General features: G+C 48.3%; 1 protein-coding gene across 2 annotated transcripts; it reads left to right on the top strand.

The window, feature by feature from the left end:
- Nucleotides 1-7,506: 7,506 nt before the first annotated feature.
- Nucleotides 7,507-17,017, top strand: HLX (H2.0 like homeobox). Of its 2 annotated transcripts, XM_033144733.1 has the most exons (4): nt 7,507-8,116; nt 10,619-10,798; nt 11,841-12,025; nt 16,250-17,017. In XM_033144733.1, exons 1-4 carry the CDS (start codon nt 7,585-7,587, stop codon nt 16,646-16,648), a joined length of 1,296 nt encoding a protein of 431 aa, XP_033000624.1. In that variant the 5' UTR covers nt 7,507-7,584; the 3' UTR covers nt 16,649-17,017. The 2 variants fall into 2 exon arrangements, with proteins under 2 accessions (XP_033000624.1, XP_033000625.1); XM_033144734.1 differs by lacking the exon at nt 10,619-10,798.
- Nucleotides 17,018-18,339: the final 1,322 nt, after the last annotated feature.

Below are 18,339 nucleotides of genomic sequence, written 5' to 3'. Positions count from 1 at the left end.
TCACCAGCCTTTCTTTCCGACCATATTGGCTGCTGCTCATCGTTGCATTTACTTCAGCATTGGGTGCGCTGCGAAGGCAATCGGGGCCCACATTTGTTTGGAAACGCCGCGTGAATTTTTGCAGGGGATTTTTGGCTCACACAGGTGCACGTCGACCGCCGACGACTTGAGGACTTCTTTTTCTCTCTGTGAAGAATAGACTGTAACAGCCCAGTCACAAGTGCATGTGACCTTGCACGTGTGAATTATTCTTATTCTTATTAATTAAATTTGTATACCGCCCTATACCCGTAGGTCTCAGGGCGGTTCACAACATAAAATCACAGCCGTTACTTTCTCCCAATCCTAATTTAAACACTTACTTCCGTGTAGACCTCTGTAGGCTTGCGCTCTTAGTAAGGCTGCAATCCTATCCATAGCTGCCTGCCTGTTTCCCCCCTCTCAAAACTATAATTCTCAGCACCCTTAACAAAACTACAGCTCCCGGGATTAATTTTTTTCTGAGGAGGGAATGTGCTTTAAATGTACCGCGTGCACGCAGCCCATAACTTGGAATGTAAGAACAACCTGCAGGATCAGGCCCATCTAGCCCAGCATCTTGCTCTCACGGTGGCGAACCGGGTGCCCACTGGAACCCCAAAAGGAGGACCTGAGCGCACCAACAACCTCCCCACTTGTGATTCCCAGCAACGGGCATTCAGAGGCATATACAGTCAATCCCCTTTCAATGCCATCCAAATTGGTGGCCCTTGCTACTTCTTGTGGCAGTGCGTTCCATGGGTTAACCACGCGCTGTGTGGCTTGTACTTTCTGAACATGGAGGTCTCCAGAGCCGAGATTGTGGCTCCAAGGCAGCTCAGGAGGACGGAGTTGTTCCCTGGCAGCAGCGCCCTGCTTCTTCTGCTCCAGGAGAAAGAGGAGGGTAGCCTAAGCAGGAAGCGGAGTGGCTTTGCTGAGCCCAGGTCATCTCCTGTTTTTGATAGGCTCCAAGGCGGCCTAAATGAGCGGATGCGCCTGCGAGATTGGGGGCCCAAAATAGAAGCGCCTTCAGTATTTTAGGATCCAGCAGAAATCCTTATTTCTTCCGGAGGGAGAGAGAGAAGAAGAAGAAGAAAAGGAGGGGGGGGGAGGGAGAAAAACACACACACTCCATAATGAGCCGGAGCGCTTCCCTTCTCGATATTTGTGCAACTTTATCTCGACCGGCAAGTTGCAGGGGTGACGCAAATCCGCCCCTGTGTATTACAACCACGAAAATAAATGCGAGGAAACCAATTCCCTTCTAGCAATGAAAACATAAATATACAGCTGCGACTTTTCCCTTTAATCTTCCCATCCGGGGGACTTTACGAAAAGTCCCCGATGAACTCGGAGGGGAACTTAGCCCAGCCAGGCAGATGGGATGGAGAGCAGGAGGAGGCCTGGAGAGAGATTCGCAGGGGATTTGTGTTTGTGTGCACAATTTTAAATCCTGACTAACCCCCCACAGAGCGATTGCCATCCTTCTTTCTGCCATTGGTAAATCCAGCTCAATACTGTTTTCACTGACTGGCAGCGGTTTCCCAGGGCTTCAAACGGGGGTCTCTCTCACTCTCTCAACCCTACCTGGAAATGCCAGGGATTGAACCTTTGCCTGCTCTTCATCGGAGCCATGGCTGCCCCCCAATTTATTTTCCCGCTAGGAAAATTTATGTCCCAGCCACGGTGACAGGCTGAAAGCCCAAACCTGCAGGCATTGGGCTTTATTTGTCCATTTAATTGCATGTCTTCCAAGGAGCTCAAAGCAAAGTCTCCTTGGAAGAAAATTCCCAGGTATAAAGAGGCCTTTCCTCGCTTGAAGTATTTATGCATAGGATAGACGGCCATCCGCCAGGGATTCTGGTGTAGCTGCATCCTGTACTGTAGATTCTGCGTTGAGTTTGGCTAAATGGGCATCCCAAGGTCACTTCTGTCTATGTAATTAGATAGCCCCGCCCCGCCCTCTTCTCAAATCTCACAGCAACCCTGTGAGGTGGGTTAGAGTTAGACTGAAAGATAGCTGGCAATGTCCCACTGTCTCACAATCCGATTAAGGTCCATTTGATCCAGCATTCAGCTTCTAACAACGGACAGCCAAGAAGGATCACAAACAGACCCCGAAGACGATGACGAGTCGCTGTTATCTGTCTTCAGGATCTGGTATGTACTGTACAGGCAAACTTCATCTGCCCATGGAAGCTCTGTGGCTAGTAATAGTGGACGGGCACATTGTCCACATTGGCAGGCTAATAATAACAATGATAGTAGTAGTAGTAGTAGTAAAGCTAAGGGTGCTTTCATCAACCATCTAACGTAGAGGTAAGCAGGGAATCCTGGGGCAGTGAGTTCCGCAAGTCAAGTCGCTTACTTCGTGAGGAAGCACTCCCTTTCCTAACAGGGCAGCAATATTCTGGGTGAAAGCTGCTGCTCTTTCGCTGTTCTCTGGAGAGAAGCGATTTCTGGGTGGTTGTGGGTCTTTCGGTGCTCTTTCAAAAGTAACGATAACAGAATCCCCCACCAGGGCAGCAGCTTTCCCTTCCCGCTCCATCCAAGGCGCGAGGAGGCGCAGCCCGAGGTCAGCCTCTTCATTGTAACATATTTGGGAGAGTATTTCCTACGAGTTATTTTTAGATATCCTTAGGCATTTAAAAGCTGATCGAGCGGTTTCCCCTCTCCCCTCCCCCGCATCTTTCCGTTCCTTTATCCAAAATGTGCTCTGCCCCCCCCCCCAATTATCCAATACACATAAAATAGATTTGGGGTCGTCGGCAGATCGGCTTCCTTTTTAGCACGGCGGCGACTACAAAAGGGCGAAGGAAAGCGTCTCTTTGTGAAGGCCAGAGGCCCAAGTTACTCCACTTCTTTGAGACTAGAACGTGGGACCCATATAATGTATTTCATATTATTTCGCACATCGCCTCGGTGATTTTCCGAGGGAGCTTAAATTTGACTGGGTGTTGTTGTTTTTGTTGTTTTTACTCCTTCCAAACTAAACAATAGTATCTATCCATGAGACACTGATTCGTGTAACTGACAAGCCAATTCGCCACCCCTGACCTTAAATCGATCTCGACTCAGTTGCAACTTAGAACCGTAGGTCCCTGTCTAAACATGTTTACTTGAAAGTAAACCTTCCCCGATGTTCCTGTTCCTTAACTGAACCGATTTGGAAAGGAGGCTGCAGGCTGCGCTCTTAATACAACCATATCCAGGGAAGCGGAGTCCCATTGAAACAAAGGCGAATGACTATCATTTTGCTTTTTAAGGGTTTTTTTAAAAAAACATTTCTGCTAGAACAGGAATAGAGAGCCTGCGACCCTCCAGATATTGTTGGACTACGATTCCTGTCCTCCCTGACCGCTTGACCTTGGATGAGGCTGATGGGAGTTGGAGTCTATAAAGATCCGGAGTGACTCCGATTCCCAATTCCTGGTCCAGAATGGGAATTCTGGGGATGCGGGCAATCCTCCGGAATTTGTCCAACCTCTGCGTTTTCCATCCTCTTCACCGGATTGAGAAAAGGGCTGTTTTTGCTATTCGAAATCCACCCAGCATTTAATTGGGCTTTTGTAATGTTTTCGTTTTCAGTAAATCAATAAATGGGACTTTCATCCCCTCACTCACTGGCAATTCTTCCACTAGCTGTCATGGAAGAGGGCTGCAGCCACGCAAGCCGGCCTTCATCCAGGTGAAACCGAAGTCCCTGGGCCATGATCCAAAGAAATAAATCGCTTTTGATTTCAGGGGGAAAGTTCTTTAGTCGCATACGCGGTTGAAACCAGAGGAATCCCAACTTTGAAACGGACGGCTTCCCTTAATTTTTAGAGGGGGGGGGGATCGTTACACTGAAGCAATTCCAATTATCTTCGGTGGCATTTACTCCCAAGTAAAGACACTCAGGGTTAGGAGCTCCTTCATACCAAAACACTAATTCTTGGGAAGCAAACCACTGGGATTTACGTTTATAATTCCCTGAAAACCCGCCTGTTTTATTGTAACAGGGATTTGGATACGGGTGCTATTTATTAAAATAAATCCTCAATGTTTGTGTAGGAACTTTGCAAGGTGAAGTTTTGCAACTCCTCTCTCTGTGAATAATGTGGTGTCCCCCGCCCCCCCAAGAATTGGTTTTCTCTTTCACTCATGGCCTTACATTATTGATATTTGGGCTGTGATCCTAACTACGCTAGCTTGAGAACTGGAGGAGTTCCGTCGAAATTGAGCAACCATCCCTAGGATCCAGTCGCCAAATAGGGCTGGTGATCAAGTCGCCGATCATATCCATGATCCTCATGGAAGTGTTGATTCTTTTGCTTTGGTTGCAGGCGCCCTCCCGTATTCTTCACAGGACTGCCTGCTGTGTCAGTTTCAGCCAGTTTCATCGTATATTAATAGAAAACCGCAATTGCAATTGATCAGAAGTTAGTGATTAAATACTAGGCGTCCAAGAATGCAACCCATTTTTTCTTTTCTAGCTGCTGAGAGGCGGCGCCTCCCTCCCGAAGCACAATCGTGTGCCATTATGAGTGAACAACACTCACTACCGTGCACAAATCTGCACATTAATCCGCGCATAATTTTGATTATTGCAACAAAGGAAAACAGCTCCCAAAGAACTAAATGTCCCTGAGAAGTCTGCACGCGATAGCAAGCGGTTGTTATTTTTTCCCCCTGAAAGATGTATGGACACGTCGGTTTTATAGGGAAGGCGAACGGTACCTCGAAGGGTTTAAATCAGCTAAGCTTCGTCCTGTTCAGAAGGATGGCAACATGTTAAACCTAAAGAGACCCCCGTTTCATTCGCTGACATGTCGGAGAAAAGCGGAGTGGATTTTGGCACAATGGACTCTGCAGTTTTGACAGGTGAAATGTTAAAATCTATGCATGAGATTCATGAAATACTTTTAACGCTGGGATATGTCTTCCCGGCACTTGGTATCCAAAATAGCACGCCGGAAGATGTGCTTATTCTCTCGCAGCCATGTCCAGAGAAACACTCTTTTACTCCTGCGTTTAGTTAACACCCCTTTGAAGAACGCGGGCAGAATCGAGGATTGCGAGGCTTCCATTCAACAACTCTTTTTGTCCCCTCTCTCCCTCTCTGTGTGTATCTGTGTGTGCGCACGCGCATCCGTATTTTCAAAAGAGCTGCACACAGCCCAGCCAGCCATGGCTAAGGCCATTTAAGCCCCCTTGACGTCAGCGGGAAAATGACGCGCAGGTAGCAAACCCTCTCCCGTGGAAATCAATGCCTCATTCCATCCAAAACTTGTGTGACTCTGTTCTTTTTTTTGTCTTTGAGTCTCTACCTGCTCAGTGCAAAATCTTGCCATTTTCTCAACATTCAGCCATTTAAAAATAAATTGACTGCCTGAATGCAAATGTCTTTAAATAACCTCCACTTTACCCTCAGCGCATTACAAGAAACCTTTCTGAAGCACTACTTCTGCTTCGACTATGGCTGTCAGTATACAGAAAAGATAGATTAAATGCTTACGTTATCAAGCAAATGTCAGCTCCTGTCTCTGTTTAAGCCGTATGCACAATTTACAGTGCAATCCTAGGCACGTCTATTCGGAAGTAAGTCCCACTGAGATTCACTGCCAGGAAAGTGTAAATAGGATCGCAGCCTTATGAAGTGTATGTATGCTTATTGGTTTTGTGGGAAGACAGACTTAACGGATGATAGATTTTAAAACTTAATTTTAAAATAAAAAGCAGCCTCTTCATAGGATTCTCATTCACTTGAGCGAAGCGCCCTCTTCTAGTATTTCTGTTTAAGCCCAGACATTTTTGGTCTAAATTGGATTATTTCGTCTTAACTAGTTGCTGGATCTGCAGGAAGCATACTGTGTACTTTTTTTTTACTTTGGCATTTAAAAATAAAATAAAATAGGATACCAGACATTTAAAGTTCATCACTTTGAGGATCCACTGACTTAAACGGGAGAGTTAAGCACTGAAATTTAACCACCATTTAAACATTCCCATTGAACTCAGCGGTATATAACTTTGGATGGGTTGTGATCTAGTAGAATATTGCGAATTCGAATGCCATGGTTGCCCCAGCCCAGGCATCCTTAATCGGAAAGAATCTCTATTGAACCCCATGGGACTCACGTCTGACTAAACATACATAGGATGCACATTTACATTCTTATCACATACAAATCAAAGGTCACCTATCTGGGCTGATATGTTTTGTTTGTAGCGCATTCTGAAGCAAAGGTTCGTATTATTTGCGCTACCTCTCTCTCTCTTTTGGCGAGGGCTCTTTTACATATATATAAAGTGTTTTGCTGCACATTATAGGAACCTGCCTCTTCCGGGTCAGACCATTAGTCCACCTGTACTGTATTGGTCTTACCTACACTTAACAGAGACTCTCCAACAGTATTTGCAGGAACTCTACATTTTATCTACGCTACCTGGAGATGCCGGGGATTGAATCCGCGATTCTGTATGCAAAGAAAGAGCCACCAGACGGGGCCTTTCTGCCCTGCCCGAACAATTCAGAAGAAGCTCATTTTGTTTATAGGAAGCAGAAAGACATCTCTATGAAGGTTTCATCTTTCTTCCCAGTCCGCAAAATTTTAGACTGAATTAAGGAAGGAGACGCCCTTTCCATTAAATTATAGAGATCGAAAATCTGTAGCAGCGCCTGATACTGCTGGACTCTGACTCTCATCAGCCCCCACCCCAAATGGCCAAAGGTCCAGGATGGTGAGAATCGTAGTCCAGCTACACCCGCCCCCCTCTAACGTGGCCTCCTCGTCCTCGCTCCCTCTTCCTCTTTGAAAGCGGTGTTGGGAGGAATGCGAATTGAATCCGGATTGTTCACCGCCTCCAGGAAACGGGAAGAAAGGCAGGGCAGGGCAGCCCAGCGTCGGACCTCTTTGCGCCTCGTCCTTTTACAGGGTGCCGTGCAGCAAAGAAGGGCCATTAAAAGGGAACCAGGCTTTTGAGCCAGAATCTTCCTCCTTCTCCTTGGCGCAGGCAGAAGCAGAGGGCATCCCCGGCTCTTCCTGCTCCTTGGCGCGCAGGAGGCGCGGCTCGCCGCTGCCCCGCCCCTTCTTCCTTCCTCGGCTACACCTCCGCTCCTCCGATTGGTCGCCAGCCGCCCAATCCGCTGCCAGGAGAAGTCTTTGCTCTTTTTACGCTGCCTTCGAAGAAGGGAAAAAAGAAAAAGAAACTTTGGTTCGGGGGGAGGCGCTGCTTGGAGGAGCGATGTGGGCGGGCGGCTCCTTTCCCTTTTCTCCGCGTTTCCCTCCTCCTCCTCGAGAGGGGAGTTTCTGGCGCGGCGGCGCCTCCCCCGCGCCTAGTTGTTGTTATTTTGTTTGACGCGCCTGTCTTTCCCCGCCGCCGGCTTGCCTTGCACAGCGCTGCGTGTCCTCGCTCGGCTCCCCCAGCGATGCGCGCAGGCCGAGAGGCACTCCGGCACTGACGATCTTCATTCGACGGCCGCTGAACTTTCCCTCGGGCGGGCCTGCGGCTCCAGAGGCGGCGGCGGCAGCAGCAGCAGCAGCAGGAGCCGGGCGTGGAGGGCTCTCCCTGGGCCCCGGCAGGATGTACACGGCCGGCCTGGCGCCCTTTTACGCGTCCAACTTCAGCCTGTGGTCGGCGGCTTACTGCGCCCCGTCGGGGCCCAGCTGCTTCCCGCTGGATCCGTCGGGGCTCAAGAAACCTTCTTTCTGCATCGCGGACATTCTGCACGCCGCCGCAGCCAGCGCCGCCGGGGAGGCGTCGTCGGTGGACGGGCTGCCCGGAGCGCCCTCGTCGGCCGCGCTGGCCGCGCACCTCGGGGCCGTGCATGCCCACTCGCAGTTCCACGCCGCGGCCTCCCCGCTCCGGCCCACGCCGCTGGTAGCCCCCGACGGGGCCGTCGCCTTCCCCGCCCGCCTGTCGCCTCTCTCCGCTGCTTTCCACCACCCTCACCCGCAGCAGCAGCACCGCTCTCCCGGAGGAGGCAGGGGCCCGAGCCACCAGACTCATCCCGGCTCGGCGCCCGCGCCCTCCAGCAAAGACTTGAAGTTTGGGATTGACCGCATTTTATCTGCCGAGTTTGACCCGAAACTCAAGGAAAGCAACACGCTGAGAGGTAGAGAGAAAGCCGAGGGTTTATTTTATTTTATTTTTTAAATCCCTATCCTCTTCCCCATCCCCACCCCACTGGTGAATTTAAGGAGCCCTGCTTCTGAAGCAGGAAAGGGGGTTTGTGCGGATTGACAGGGAACCCTCATTCATTCCAATGAACGTTGAGCGCAATTTCGCCGTCGATCGTGCTCATAGCTGTATCGATCTCGTGCGTGTGTCTGTATCTGTATAAAAATGCATGACTCTGTGGATAATTATATAGGGAGGCAGTGAAACAAATAGGCAAGCCCTTCCGATTTCGGAGATTGATTCCCGGAATTATATGTAGCCTATGGAAATATTAAATGATAGCCACGTCCATAATTTAAAAGATTCGTGCCTTAGAAGAATGACAGCCAGGTTCAGCTCCTGGCATTTCAGGGCCCCTGGAGTAGGGCTGTGGTGGGTACCCTAGCCAGGAAGGCGAGCGTTATTTCGCCCCTGCCCTTCATGTGGGTGCCCCCCCCCCGCATCTGAGTTGGCCACGGTGGGCTGGATTGACCTTTCGTCTGATCCGGCTGGGCGCTTCTAATGTTCTCAGGAGAAAGGGTGATTCTGGCGGCCTTCACCAGTTCGTGGATAGGTAGGTGCAACCCCGAGTATTTGCCCTGGGTGAAATGTAAGTTTCATCGCGTAATCGACGTGCTCTTCGGGTGGGGAAGGAACCCAGCGCCTTCATATTTGTGCTGTTTGTTGCTCAACGGAGCGCACAGTTGAGCAATCGGCTTGCCTAAAAGTTTCAGAAAGCAGCAGCAGCAGCAAACAGAGGCCACCAGCCTCCCCATTCCGGCACGTATTTACTTGGATGTAAGTCTCTTGGATTTCGACATTGCAGTGAAAGCATGCTTATTAAGCTCACTTTCTTTTGAAACCAGTGCGACTAAATCATCGACGTATTTCTTTTGTCCCATCCCCAAACAAGCTCAATCTTTGGATTGATCTTTGGGGTAGTGGGGTCTGGGCGAGAGAGAAAATGACCTTGGGGGCATATCCACCCCAAAGACTGCCAACTATAGCATGGAGGCCTGGAGCACTGGATGAAAATAATATCCCATTGCAGTGAGGGCTAAATATTCCCATTGATGCCAACAAGTAGGAACTGTACCTAAGGTGGTTTCACTTCTCCATTTGGTAAATGGGTCGTCAACGCTTGAATTCCGAGGGTGACTCACAGACAGACAGACCTCTTCCCTTCCAATGGGATTTTTGAGAGCCACCCCCCACCCCGCTAAGTCATTATTGTTGTTGCTGTTGTTATTGTTCTTATTCTCTCTCGGAACCGTGCCAGAGCGACTCCATAGCTTGGATCAAAACTCAGTGGGCCCCAAATCCTCCTATACACGTTTGGCTAAAAAATGCAAACCCCTTGACCCCAACGGAACTTCTCTGCCAAGTCAATGCGTTCGCCATTCCCTTCGGACATAAATCCAAGAGTGTCGAGTTAAAAGTGTGCCGGATCACGAGCGGGAGCGCAGTCCGTGTTAGTGAAACTAATAATTACAGAGAGTGAACGCAACTTTTTAACGGGGCGGGGGTGCTGAGAGAAAGGCGTGTGTTTTCACGGTAAAGCGCCTCTATACCCCAATAATGTTGCTTTGGAGATTCTGCTCTGATCCGCCAATCCCCTTTGCTTCTTCCTTGCTCTTTCTCCCAACACCTCCTGCCCTGGACCTTGCGGAATAGGAGGATCGTTCAAACCACCCCGAGGCAAAGAGCTTCATTGGGGGAAGTTAATGTTCCCATTTATTCCCATCAAACCTGCCCTGGTAAAGTGGCAGAGCCGCAGGGTTAGTTCTCTGGGTTACTTCTCGACTTCAGTCCGGAGTACCCCCGCAGGAAAAAAGTTGGCGATTGCAACCCATCCTAAGCAAAACCACAACAACCCCACCACCCGCATCCTGAACCTAAGAAGGTTTACCTTGGCCTGGAGGATAGTCCCATTGCTTTCAACCGGACGGGGGAGGGAGAGGGCTAGCTTCCAAGTCAAAAATAAAATTAAATATCTGTAACACCGTGGGTGGGTGTGAGTGGAAGAGGCAGATTCAAGGCTCCGAGCCTCCGCACACATTTACTCGGGAGTAAAACCATTGAACGGAACGGTGCTCCTTCTGGGTGTAATTAGCAGCCTCACCACCGTCCAACAACGTCGTGCAAAAGCCCACTATTCTTCCCGTCTGCCTAGACAAGGGTAAGCCGCGCTCCCGGCAGGTGTGTGTGTTAGAAGTGGAGCCCCCCTCTCAGCAAATGAGCAGGCGGCTCCCCAAGAACAGCTCCCCGTATTTCCAAGTGAGGGAAGCAAAAGGCACGAACGGGCGGGGGATCCCAAAGACGGGCCTCTCCGTAAGACCAATTCTGCCCAGAGTCTAAACTGCCTTAACCTGGCTGTAAGGGGCTTCAGGGAACGTGCGCCTTTTCTCTCTCCTTGCCTTCTTCTGTAACCGAGCTCTCCTTGTTCCTGTGCCCGCAGATTTGACTTCCTTATTAACCACCAGCCGCCCATCTGGGGTTCATCTCCCCGCCTTACAGCCTCCGGCCGGCCAGTTCTTCGCGTCTCTAGAGCCCATTAACGAGACCTCCGCGGTCCTGGGGCCTTTAAACACAACCCCAAGGAATTCCGTTCAGCACCAGTTTCAAGACACTTTTCCAGGTACAGACGCACCCTTCTTTTAAACCCGCACCCAGCGCGCACGGGGCGACCCCCTTCTGCCCCAAGCCATCCTTTCGCTCTGCTCTCCGGCGATCGCATCCCCAGGAACACGCGCGGTTTATTTGGGAGTAAGGGCCGTGGGAGTCAATGGGACTTACCGCCAAGCAAACCTGCAGAAGGGTCGATTAGGCTCCGCAGCGCCCGATCCTAACAACCGCGCCATCCAAGCGCGCTTCTTTAGGATCGCGGTATGGGCGCCATTGCGAGTTTTCTGTGGTGGTGGGGGCAGGCGGGCTGTGAGTGCCCAGCTCCTTACTGTGTGTGTTGGAACGGTGTGGTAAGAGAGAGAGCCTTGAGGACTGAGAGGGGTTGCTTGCGAGAATTTACTCCCCCCCCCAGGCCTTGCCTAAAAGCAATCCTAAAAGGCTATTCATACTTGGAAGAAAAGTTCCAATGGGATCCACGGGCTTCTTACTGCAAAGAGAAATAGGTGACGTTTCGAAAGTCAGGAGTTTACAGTGTGCATGCACACGAAAGCTCATACCAGGAACAAACTCAGTTGGTCTCTAAGGTGCTACTAGAAAGAATTTAGGAGTTTACAGGTAGCTCACCTTCAGGAAGAATCAGGGAATGAGAGGGGATATATGGGGACACCAGCTTCAGTAGACCTCCAACACTAACGGTGCCTAAAAGTAAAATAAAGGACGAATTCATGTGCGGAATTATAAAGTGGGGTGGGGTGAGTGCTTTGAAATAAATCGAGAGAACCCGTTAAGTGTTATTTTGCAAAAAAGGTGAAATCTATTGTTAGGATTTTCCCTAAGAGACCCATGGGTCTTTTATTAGTGCCCGAATCCTGAAGGTGTTGGGCTACCAGTGCGCCCCACTAAACACGCTTCGCCCTTTGGTTTTTCGGCGCCCCGGCCCCTCATTCAACCTCTCTCTCTCTCTCTCTCTCTCTCTCTCTCTCTCTCTCTCTCTCTCGCCATTCCTCCCTCCATCCCCCTCCTTCCTTCCTTGGTGCTTTCCTTCCACCCTGCAGGGCCTTACGCGGTGCTCACCAAAGACACGCTGCCTCAGACCTACAAGCGGAAGCGCTCGTGGTCCCGAGCGGTTTTCTCCAATCTCCAAAGGAAAGGCTTGGAGAAGCGCTTCGAAATCCAGAAGTACGTCACCAAACCGGACAGAAAGCAGTTGGCAGCCATGCTGGGACTCACGGACGCGCAGGTAAGCGCTTGCTCGGGGCGCGGATCCCTGGTTCGACGCGCCAAGGAAACAAAAACGGGCATCGGAAGGTTAGGATCGGGTTAACCCAACTATCAGTGAAATGTAGTATCAGTAAAAGTCTAGATGAGAGGACATTTCCCCTTTATTTCAAGAGGGCAGGCTTTTAATCATCATCATAGTCTTTATGACGTTTTACAAATTCCAGAGAAGTAGGGGTGACACACACACACACACACACACGAGTCTTACGCCACCTTAAAAACTGGTTGCTTGTGGTATAAGCTTTCTTGAACTAGAGAACCTACGTAGTAAAATAAACGGGAACCTCGTCCACTAAGGCTGCAACCCAGGGCATGTTCAGGATTTCCCTGCAAAGCGTGCGCTCGACCCTGTGCATATTTACTCCAAGATAAGTTCCTCTGAATCGCTAAGTCTTACATCTTTCTTTGCCGAGTTTGTTTGCTTTTGCTTCCGCGTGAACCAAAGCGGAGGTTTCTCCCCCTCCCACCATTGCAATCTTGTGAGCTAGCCCCCTTTGCGTTCAGACGCACTGTTGGTGGGAAATCAGCAAAGGATCGGGCTGCGCGTTTGGAACGGAGCGGATTAGACAACCGTGGGCTGGAGGAGAGAAGAGAGGCATTGAGATACTTGTGCTCCCCACCCCCTCGCCTCGGGCTTAATTTGTAAAGTATTGCAGCGTTAATATGAGGTATCTTCACATTGCTTCGTGCTTAGTAATGCAGTAAATACATGTCGATTTGCTGAAGCGAGCAAAGGGGGGGGGGAAGAGGGGAAAGGGACCAGAAGTTCACGCGAAGATTTATGTCAGTTACACCCGGAGTGTTTGTTTTGGCTGCGAGTGGAAGAAGCCAGCGAGGAAGGACGAAATTGGCTGCGAAGGCAGATGAGGATTGGGGGCTTTGACTGTGAAGTGTGCAGTCGTGGTAGGATTCCTACCGTAGGAAACTCAACTAAAGAAGCGGGGAGGCCGTGTGATATTCCGGCCTTGTGAAATGCTACTTTGGAGGCAGCCTGGCTGCTGACTGTTGGACAAGGTTGAGGTGTTTCTGGTGGGGCTGAAAAAACACAAATGCTGCTTGTTGGGTGCAAAATCTTGCAAGCCAAACACCTTTTTTCTCTTGGAGAGACCAGCCTCTCCCAACCCTCGAATGAGCTGCAGCACAGTCCAGCAGGACTCATGGATATCCTCAAGGGATGTTTCAAAGTACTTTTCCAGTCCCTTATTTCGTTGTAATGGAAAATATTCTATAGGAGGAATTATATCCCTTGCACACAGAGAATATTTTCCCTTGGCAATAGAACCTGAGTGGTGTAATCGCATCTAAGGCTATATGTTTGTGGTGTGTGTTTTTCGGAGTCTAGGGAAATATATTGGAATATATTTCTTCCTGAATACACACAGAATGTTAAGGTGTGCTGAGGAACGTTTATTCATTCATGTCTTTTACATCCTGCCTTTTACTCTAAGGAGTTGAAGGTGGATTGCATAGTTCTTATTTAAACCCCACAACAACCCTGTGGGATAGCTTAGGGTGAGAGCAAGCTACAGGCCCAAGGTCACCCAGTGAGTTTAAGGGCTGAGTGGAGATTTGAAACCTGGACACACTAACCATTGTACCACATGTACTATTTTCATTCATGTTAACATAATTATATGCTGTATCCTACCTTTAAAAAGGATCAGGTTACCAGTGTATAAACTGGTCCCAATCCAATTAAAGTTAATTTTCAGAAGCAACCAATCAGTACTTTTGAGTAAACATATACAGGATTATGCTTCAGGGTGTACCAAAAGTAATGGGATAAATTAGGTTGCAACCCCAGTTACTTGAGAGTAAGCCCCATTGAATTCAATAGGCTTTACTTCTGAGTAGACATGGTTAGGATTAAACTCATGACTATATTTTGTGGGATGAGGGGGCATAAAGGTATAATAAAGAACACACTATGACTGCAGTGCTGTGCATGTCCTACTGAACATCAGAGTTTTGGCTTTCTATAAAGTGGGGCCCAATCCAATGCAGGATTAGACTTCACCATGTTGAACACTGTATAATTGTGACCACTGAACTTGAGAAAGGCAGTCATCTATAGCTGCTAAATCTGTATCGACCAAATAAATACATTAATTAAATATAAATAAATCAATATTATGTAACCTCTTGCACCTAAGAGAACAAGCACAAATAAAGGAGACATCCAGGACATGATCCAACCAAAATCATACACACTCCAGTCCCACTGATTTCAGTGGGAGAGTTCATATATGTTTACCAGTGTGATCATATGCACATTGGCTCAGAAGTAAGGCCCATTGACTCCAATGGGACTCACTCCTAGGAAAGTGTGTATGGGATTGTAGCCTAAATCTCTCCTGGTTTGAATGAGCTTGTCTTGGTCTCTGCCCTTGGTTTCTATAAGGACAACCCTACTGTCAGTTGGGCAAGAAGAAGTGCAGTCCCAAATCCTCGGTGTTAACATATTTCCATTCAAGTACCATTTGCCTAAGAAATATTAGAGATCAGCTACAAAGCCAGCAACATTGATTTCAAAGTGCAGCTGGTCTGCTGTTGCCACCCAAGCTAGTCTGGCAGCAGCGAAGCTGGGACTCCAGCAGAAAATTGGCAATAATTTATCCTAACCCTTATGTGAGCTTGCAAAGCTGAGCACTGTACTTTAGAGCATGCTAAACAACTAAATACCAGTAATGAAAACACTTTTAGCTAAAAAAGAGAGGTGGAAGGAGCATGAGATTGGAGGGAGTGAGGAATAAGGGACTGTGCTGTTCGATTGACAATGTGGAAAGCCTGATAAACTATAGGCACATTGATTTCAAAAGATCACTTCCTTAATGAATGGTTGATATTTGCCTACATATGCAGGGATAGCAACTGCTATCCATGTAATATACATTGAGTTGTTTATTCAACATTTAGATCTATTCCAAGTACATCCATTGAAATCGACTCACTTAGGCCCATTAATCCCAGTGAGTTTGCTCTGAGTATATCAGAGTTGGATGCAAGCTCCTTTGTTTCAGCCGACTGGATTTCTTTCCTTTTCCCTTTTTAATTGAAGTGTATCCATTCAATATACTCAACCCCAAGACAGAACTACAAAGGACTCCTGAGGCAGAAAAGAAAAACCTCAATGGGGATTTTATGGCTAGTTGCCAGAAAAACACCTCTTCTAGATTAATACAGGAATCCTTGACACATTATCATTTGAGTGTAGGTCCCATGAATTTCAACAGAATACCCAAGTGGGTTTAGGGAGGAGATTACTAAGTAAAGAGTAAACATCTTTGGACTGCAATTGTGTGTGTACTTGTCTAGCAGTCGGTTCCACTGAAATCTGTAGGGCTTACTTCTGAGTAAACAGTAGGATTGGCACTGCTACCCACCCACTTTAGAAGAACAAGTCTAGATTTTGCTATAGCCTCTCTATGTTATATACAACATAGAGAGGCTATAGCAAAACCTAGAATTGTTCTTCTATGGGAGCCTATGATGAAAAATCAAGACGACAACTGCATTTACAGTCATTCCCCCCCCCCCATTTCAATTTTTTTTACACAACTGTTTTAATTTAAGGTAATTATTTTAAAAGATAAAAATAAGAGAGGCTAGAGTAATAATAAATCTTTCTCTTTTGAACATACTTCCTATCTTCTCTAATTCATTTTTCTTTGAAAACTGGAAACAAGTGTTTTTCTTATTAAATTCAGATCTGCTCATTTCTGCTTAAGCTTGGGCTCGTGGGCTCCTCTTTCCCAGATCTATCCAGCACAATAGGATCAAGTGCCGATGATTCCTGTCATGGCAAAAATTATTGGAGTAGGGAATAGAGGGGGTACTACAATACAGCTAAGTTGTGGAGGGAGAAAATATTTTCTCTACACTAGCACCCCCTAAAACCTAGGAAGTTACCTTCTAATAAAAAATAAAGGAAAACTCACACAATAGTTCACATGTGTTCAGAATTGAACCCTGAAATTTATTTATTTTCCTATGCCCATGAAGACTAGAATGCTTTACTCTTTTAAAACATGAATTCCTTATTTTTATATCTCTGGGCCAGGGGTACAAGAACATGGGCTGGAAGTTAGTAGTGCCCTGGACCTTGGGAGAGGGAGAATCGCAGTCTCGCCTCAGGTCCCCCATCTGATGACCTGTGTTTCTCTGCTCTGTGGTTCACTTGCAGGTGAAAGTCTGGTTCCAGAACAGGCGCATGAAGTGGAGGCACTCCAAGGAGGCGCAGGCGCAGAAGGACAAAGAGAAGGAGCCAGAAGAGAAGCCAGCAGGGGGCGCTGTGCCGACAGTCGAGGGAGAGGTGGAGCACAGCCCGAGCCGCTCAGAAGGCGAGAGCGAAAGCAGCGAGGCCGAATCCCTGGATCTGGAGCCCGGCAGCGATGCGGAACGGACTGAGGCGGGGGCCGACACCGAGCAGGCCCTGCAACGGCACAGCCCCGAGCTGCAACACCCGGCCGGATCGGAGACTGCAGTTCACCCTGAGCCGCCTTTGGCTCCCACAGGCCTGGACCAAGGCAGAGAACCTCTAAGGCGCCTGGAGCCCTCTTTTTGCCTACGGGACTCCCCATGACTGCCTCTCAAAGAAACAGCTGTCTGTTTGGGAAGCCACCCAAAGCCGAGTGATCGCCCCGTTTGGGAAATAGTAGCACCCCCTAACTGCAGGTGGGTGTGGGGTACAATAACCCCTAGGAAATGTGTTATTTTTTTTAATGAGGTAAACTACCTCTGAACTGCCAGATTTGGGTTACTAATCTCTGCTGCAGGTGGGAAGATCAGAGGTTTCTCAAACTATGTAGGGCATCAGCCCACAGCAGTGAGTGGGCTGTGGCGAGAGGGCAGCCCTGCTCAGCTAAGAGCCTCAGGATCTAATAGGAAGTAAACTCACAGAAGTAGCTCAGGGGAGACCTTTCCCATACTTCACTGGCTGAGGAGCCTTCCTGGGTCCAGGAAATCACAGAGACTGTGGCGTTTGCCCTTCCTAGGGTATACATATAGGAAAAGGAGTAAGTAAGGGGTTAAGTGGCTGGCCCTAGGCTAACCAATAAACAGAGGGGGGAGGAGCTAGGGGCAGCTGAGGGAGTCAGTTAGAGTTAGAGAGCGGGGAGTTGAGAGAGTAGTTGATGAAGAGCAGTTGATCGAGGGAGTTGGTTGGTGGGTGGTTGTTGATTGTGTGGGTTGGTGGTGAGGTCTAGTGGTGAGCGTAGGCAGGGTGGTAACCAATATTTTGAGTTGTTGAAGTTTTTAAATAAACACTTATTATTTTGTTTAAAATTGCACCCTGACTGTGAAAGTTATTACCAGGGAGGGGATCCTGGTTGGTGGCAGCGAAGCGCGTGGTGGCACAGGGATCAATAGTCCGTCAAACGACCGGGGACCCTGTGTGATCGCCACAAAACTGGCGGCAGCGACGGGATAAGATCAATACGCCGGCAGGAGACATCAATAAGCCTGTGGAGGGATATTGAAATCGTTGTGCCTGTTCACCACAAAATTGGCAGAAGCAGCTGGGGTTAAACAATACACCTGGAGGGGGAAGGGTAAATCTGTGAAGTGATAACCTAGCCCGGGGTGTAGTTGTGGTTACCCAAGGACGCTGCAAGGCTAAGATAACAAAAGGAGAAAAGAGAGCTCACAAATCTGTTCTGGCAGGGGGTTTTGACTTGGGGTCCGAGGAAGTAAGCTTAACGGGTAGAGAGAAGACCCATAGCAGAACTTTGAGACCCGAGTCTGGAGAGACCTAGCCAGGGGGAACAGTGCTGAGAGGAGATTTCTCTTATTTTGTTAATTTAACTGTCAATCCTCAATCACACAATATGCCACCTAAAAAGACAAAGAACCCTGTGAGGGAACCAGCTCAAGATAGCTCTGAAGGGGAGGAAAATGGGAATCCTCTGAGGGAAGAGCAGAGCTTAGAAGATGAAACTAATATTGTACCTGAGGCGAGACAGCCACAAGTTTCTATAGAATTAGAAAAGTGGAAACTAGAACAACAATATAAATTTGAATTAGAAAAAGTTAAGGCTGAACAAGAATTAGAAAAAGAAAGAATTCGAGCTGAGAGGGAAAGTGAGAGCGAAAGAATGCAATTTCAGTTGGAAATGAAGAAACTAGAATTAGCAGCAATGGAGAATCAAAATAATAGTAATAACACCAGTAGTCAAACAACAGGGAAGGTAGATTTAAAGCGATTCCCTGAGTTCAAGGAGAAAGATAGCCCAGAGGCTTTTCTGATATCATTTGAGAGAGCCTGTAAAGATTTCC

The sequence above is a fragment of the Lacerta agilis genome, chromosome 3, assembly GCF_009819535.1.
Source record: "Lacerta agilis isolate rLacAgi1 chromosome 3, rLacAgi1.pri, whole genome shotgun sequence".
NCBI classification, from domain to species: domain Eukaryota; kingdom Metazoa; phylum Chordata; class Lepidosauria; order Squamata; family Lacertidae; genus Lacerta; species Lacerta agilis.
Note: the sequence above shows the minus strand (reverse complement) of the source record. Positions and strands in the feature narration are given on the sequence as shown.

Excerpts from the sequence above, each read along its gene's own strand:
- HLX (XM_033144733.1), top strand. The coding sequence starts at position 7,585 with ATGTACACGGCCGGCCTGGCGCCCTTTTACGCGTCCAACTTCAGCCTG. Across the intron at positions 8,117-10,618 it reads GGAAAGCAACACGCTGAGAG|ATTTGACTTCCTTATTAACC; the intron begins GTAGAGAGAAAG and ends CTGTGCCCGCAG. Across the intron at positions 10,799-11,840 it reads GTTTCAAGACACTTTTCCAG|GGCCTTACGCGGTGCTCACC; the intron begins GTACAGACGCAC and ends TCCACCCTGCAG.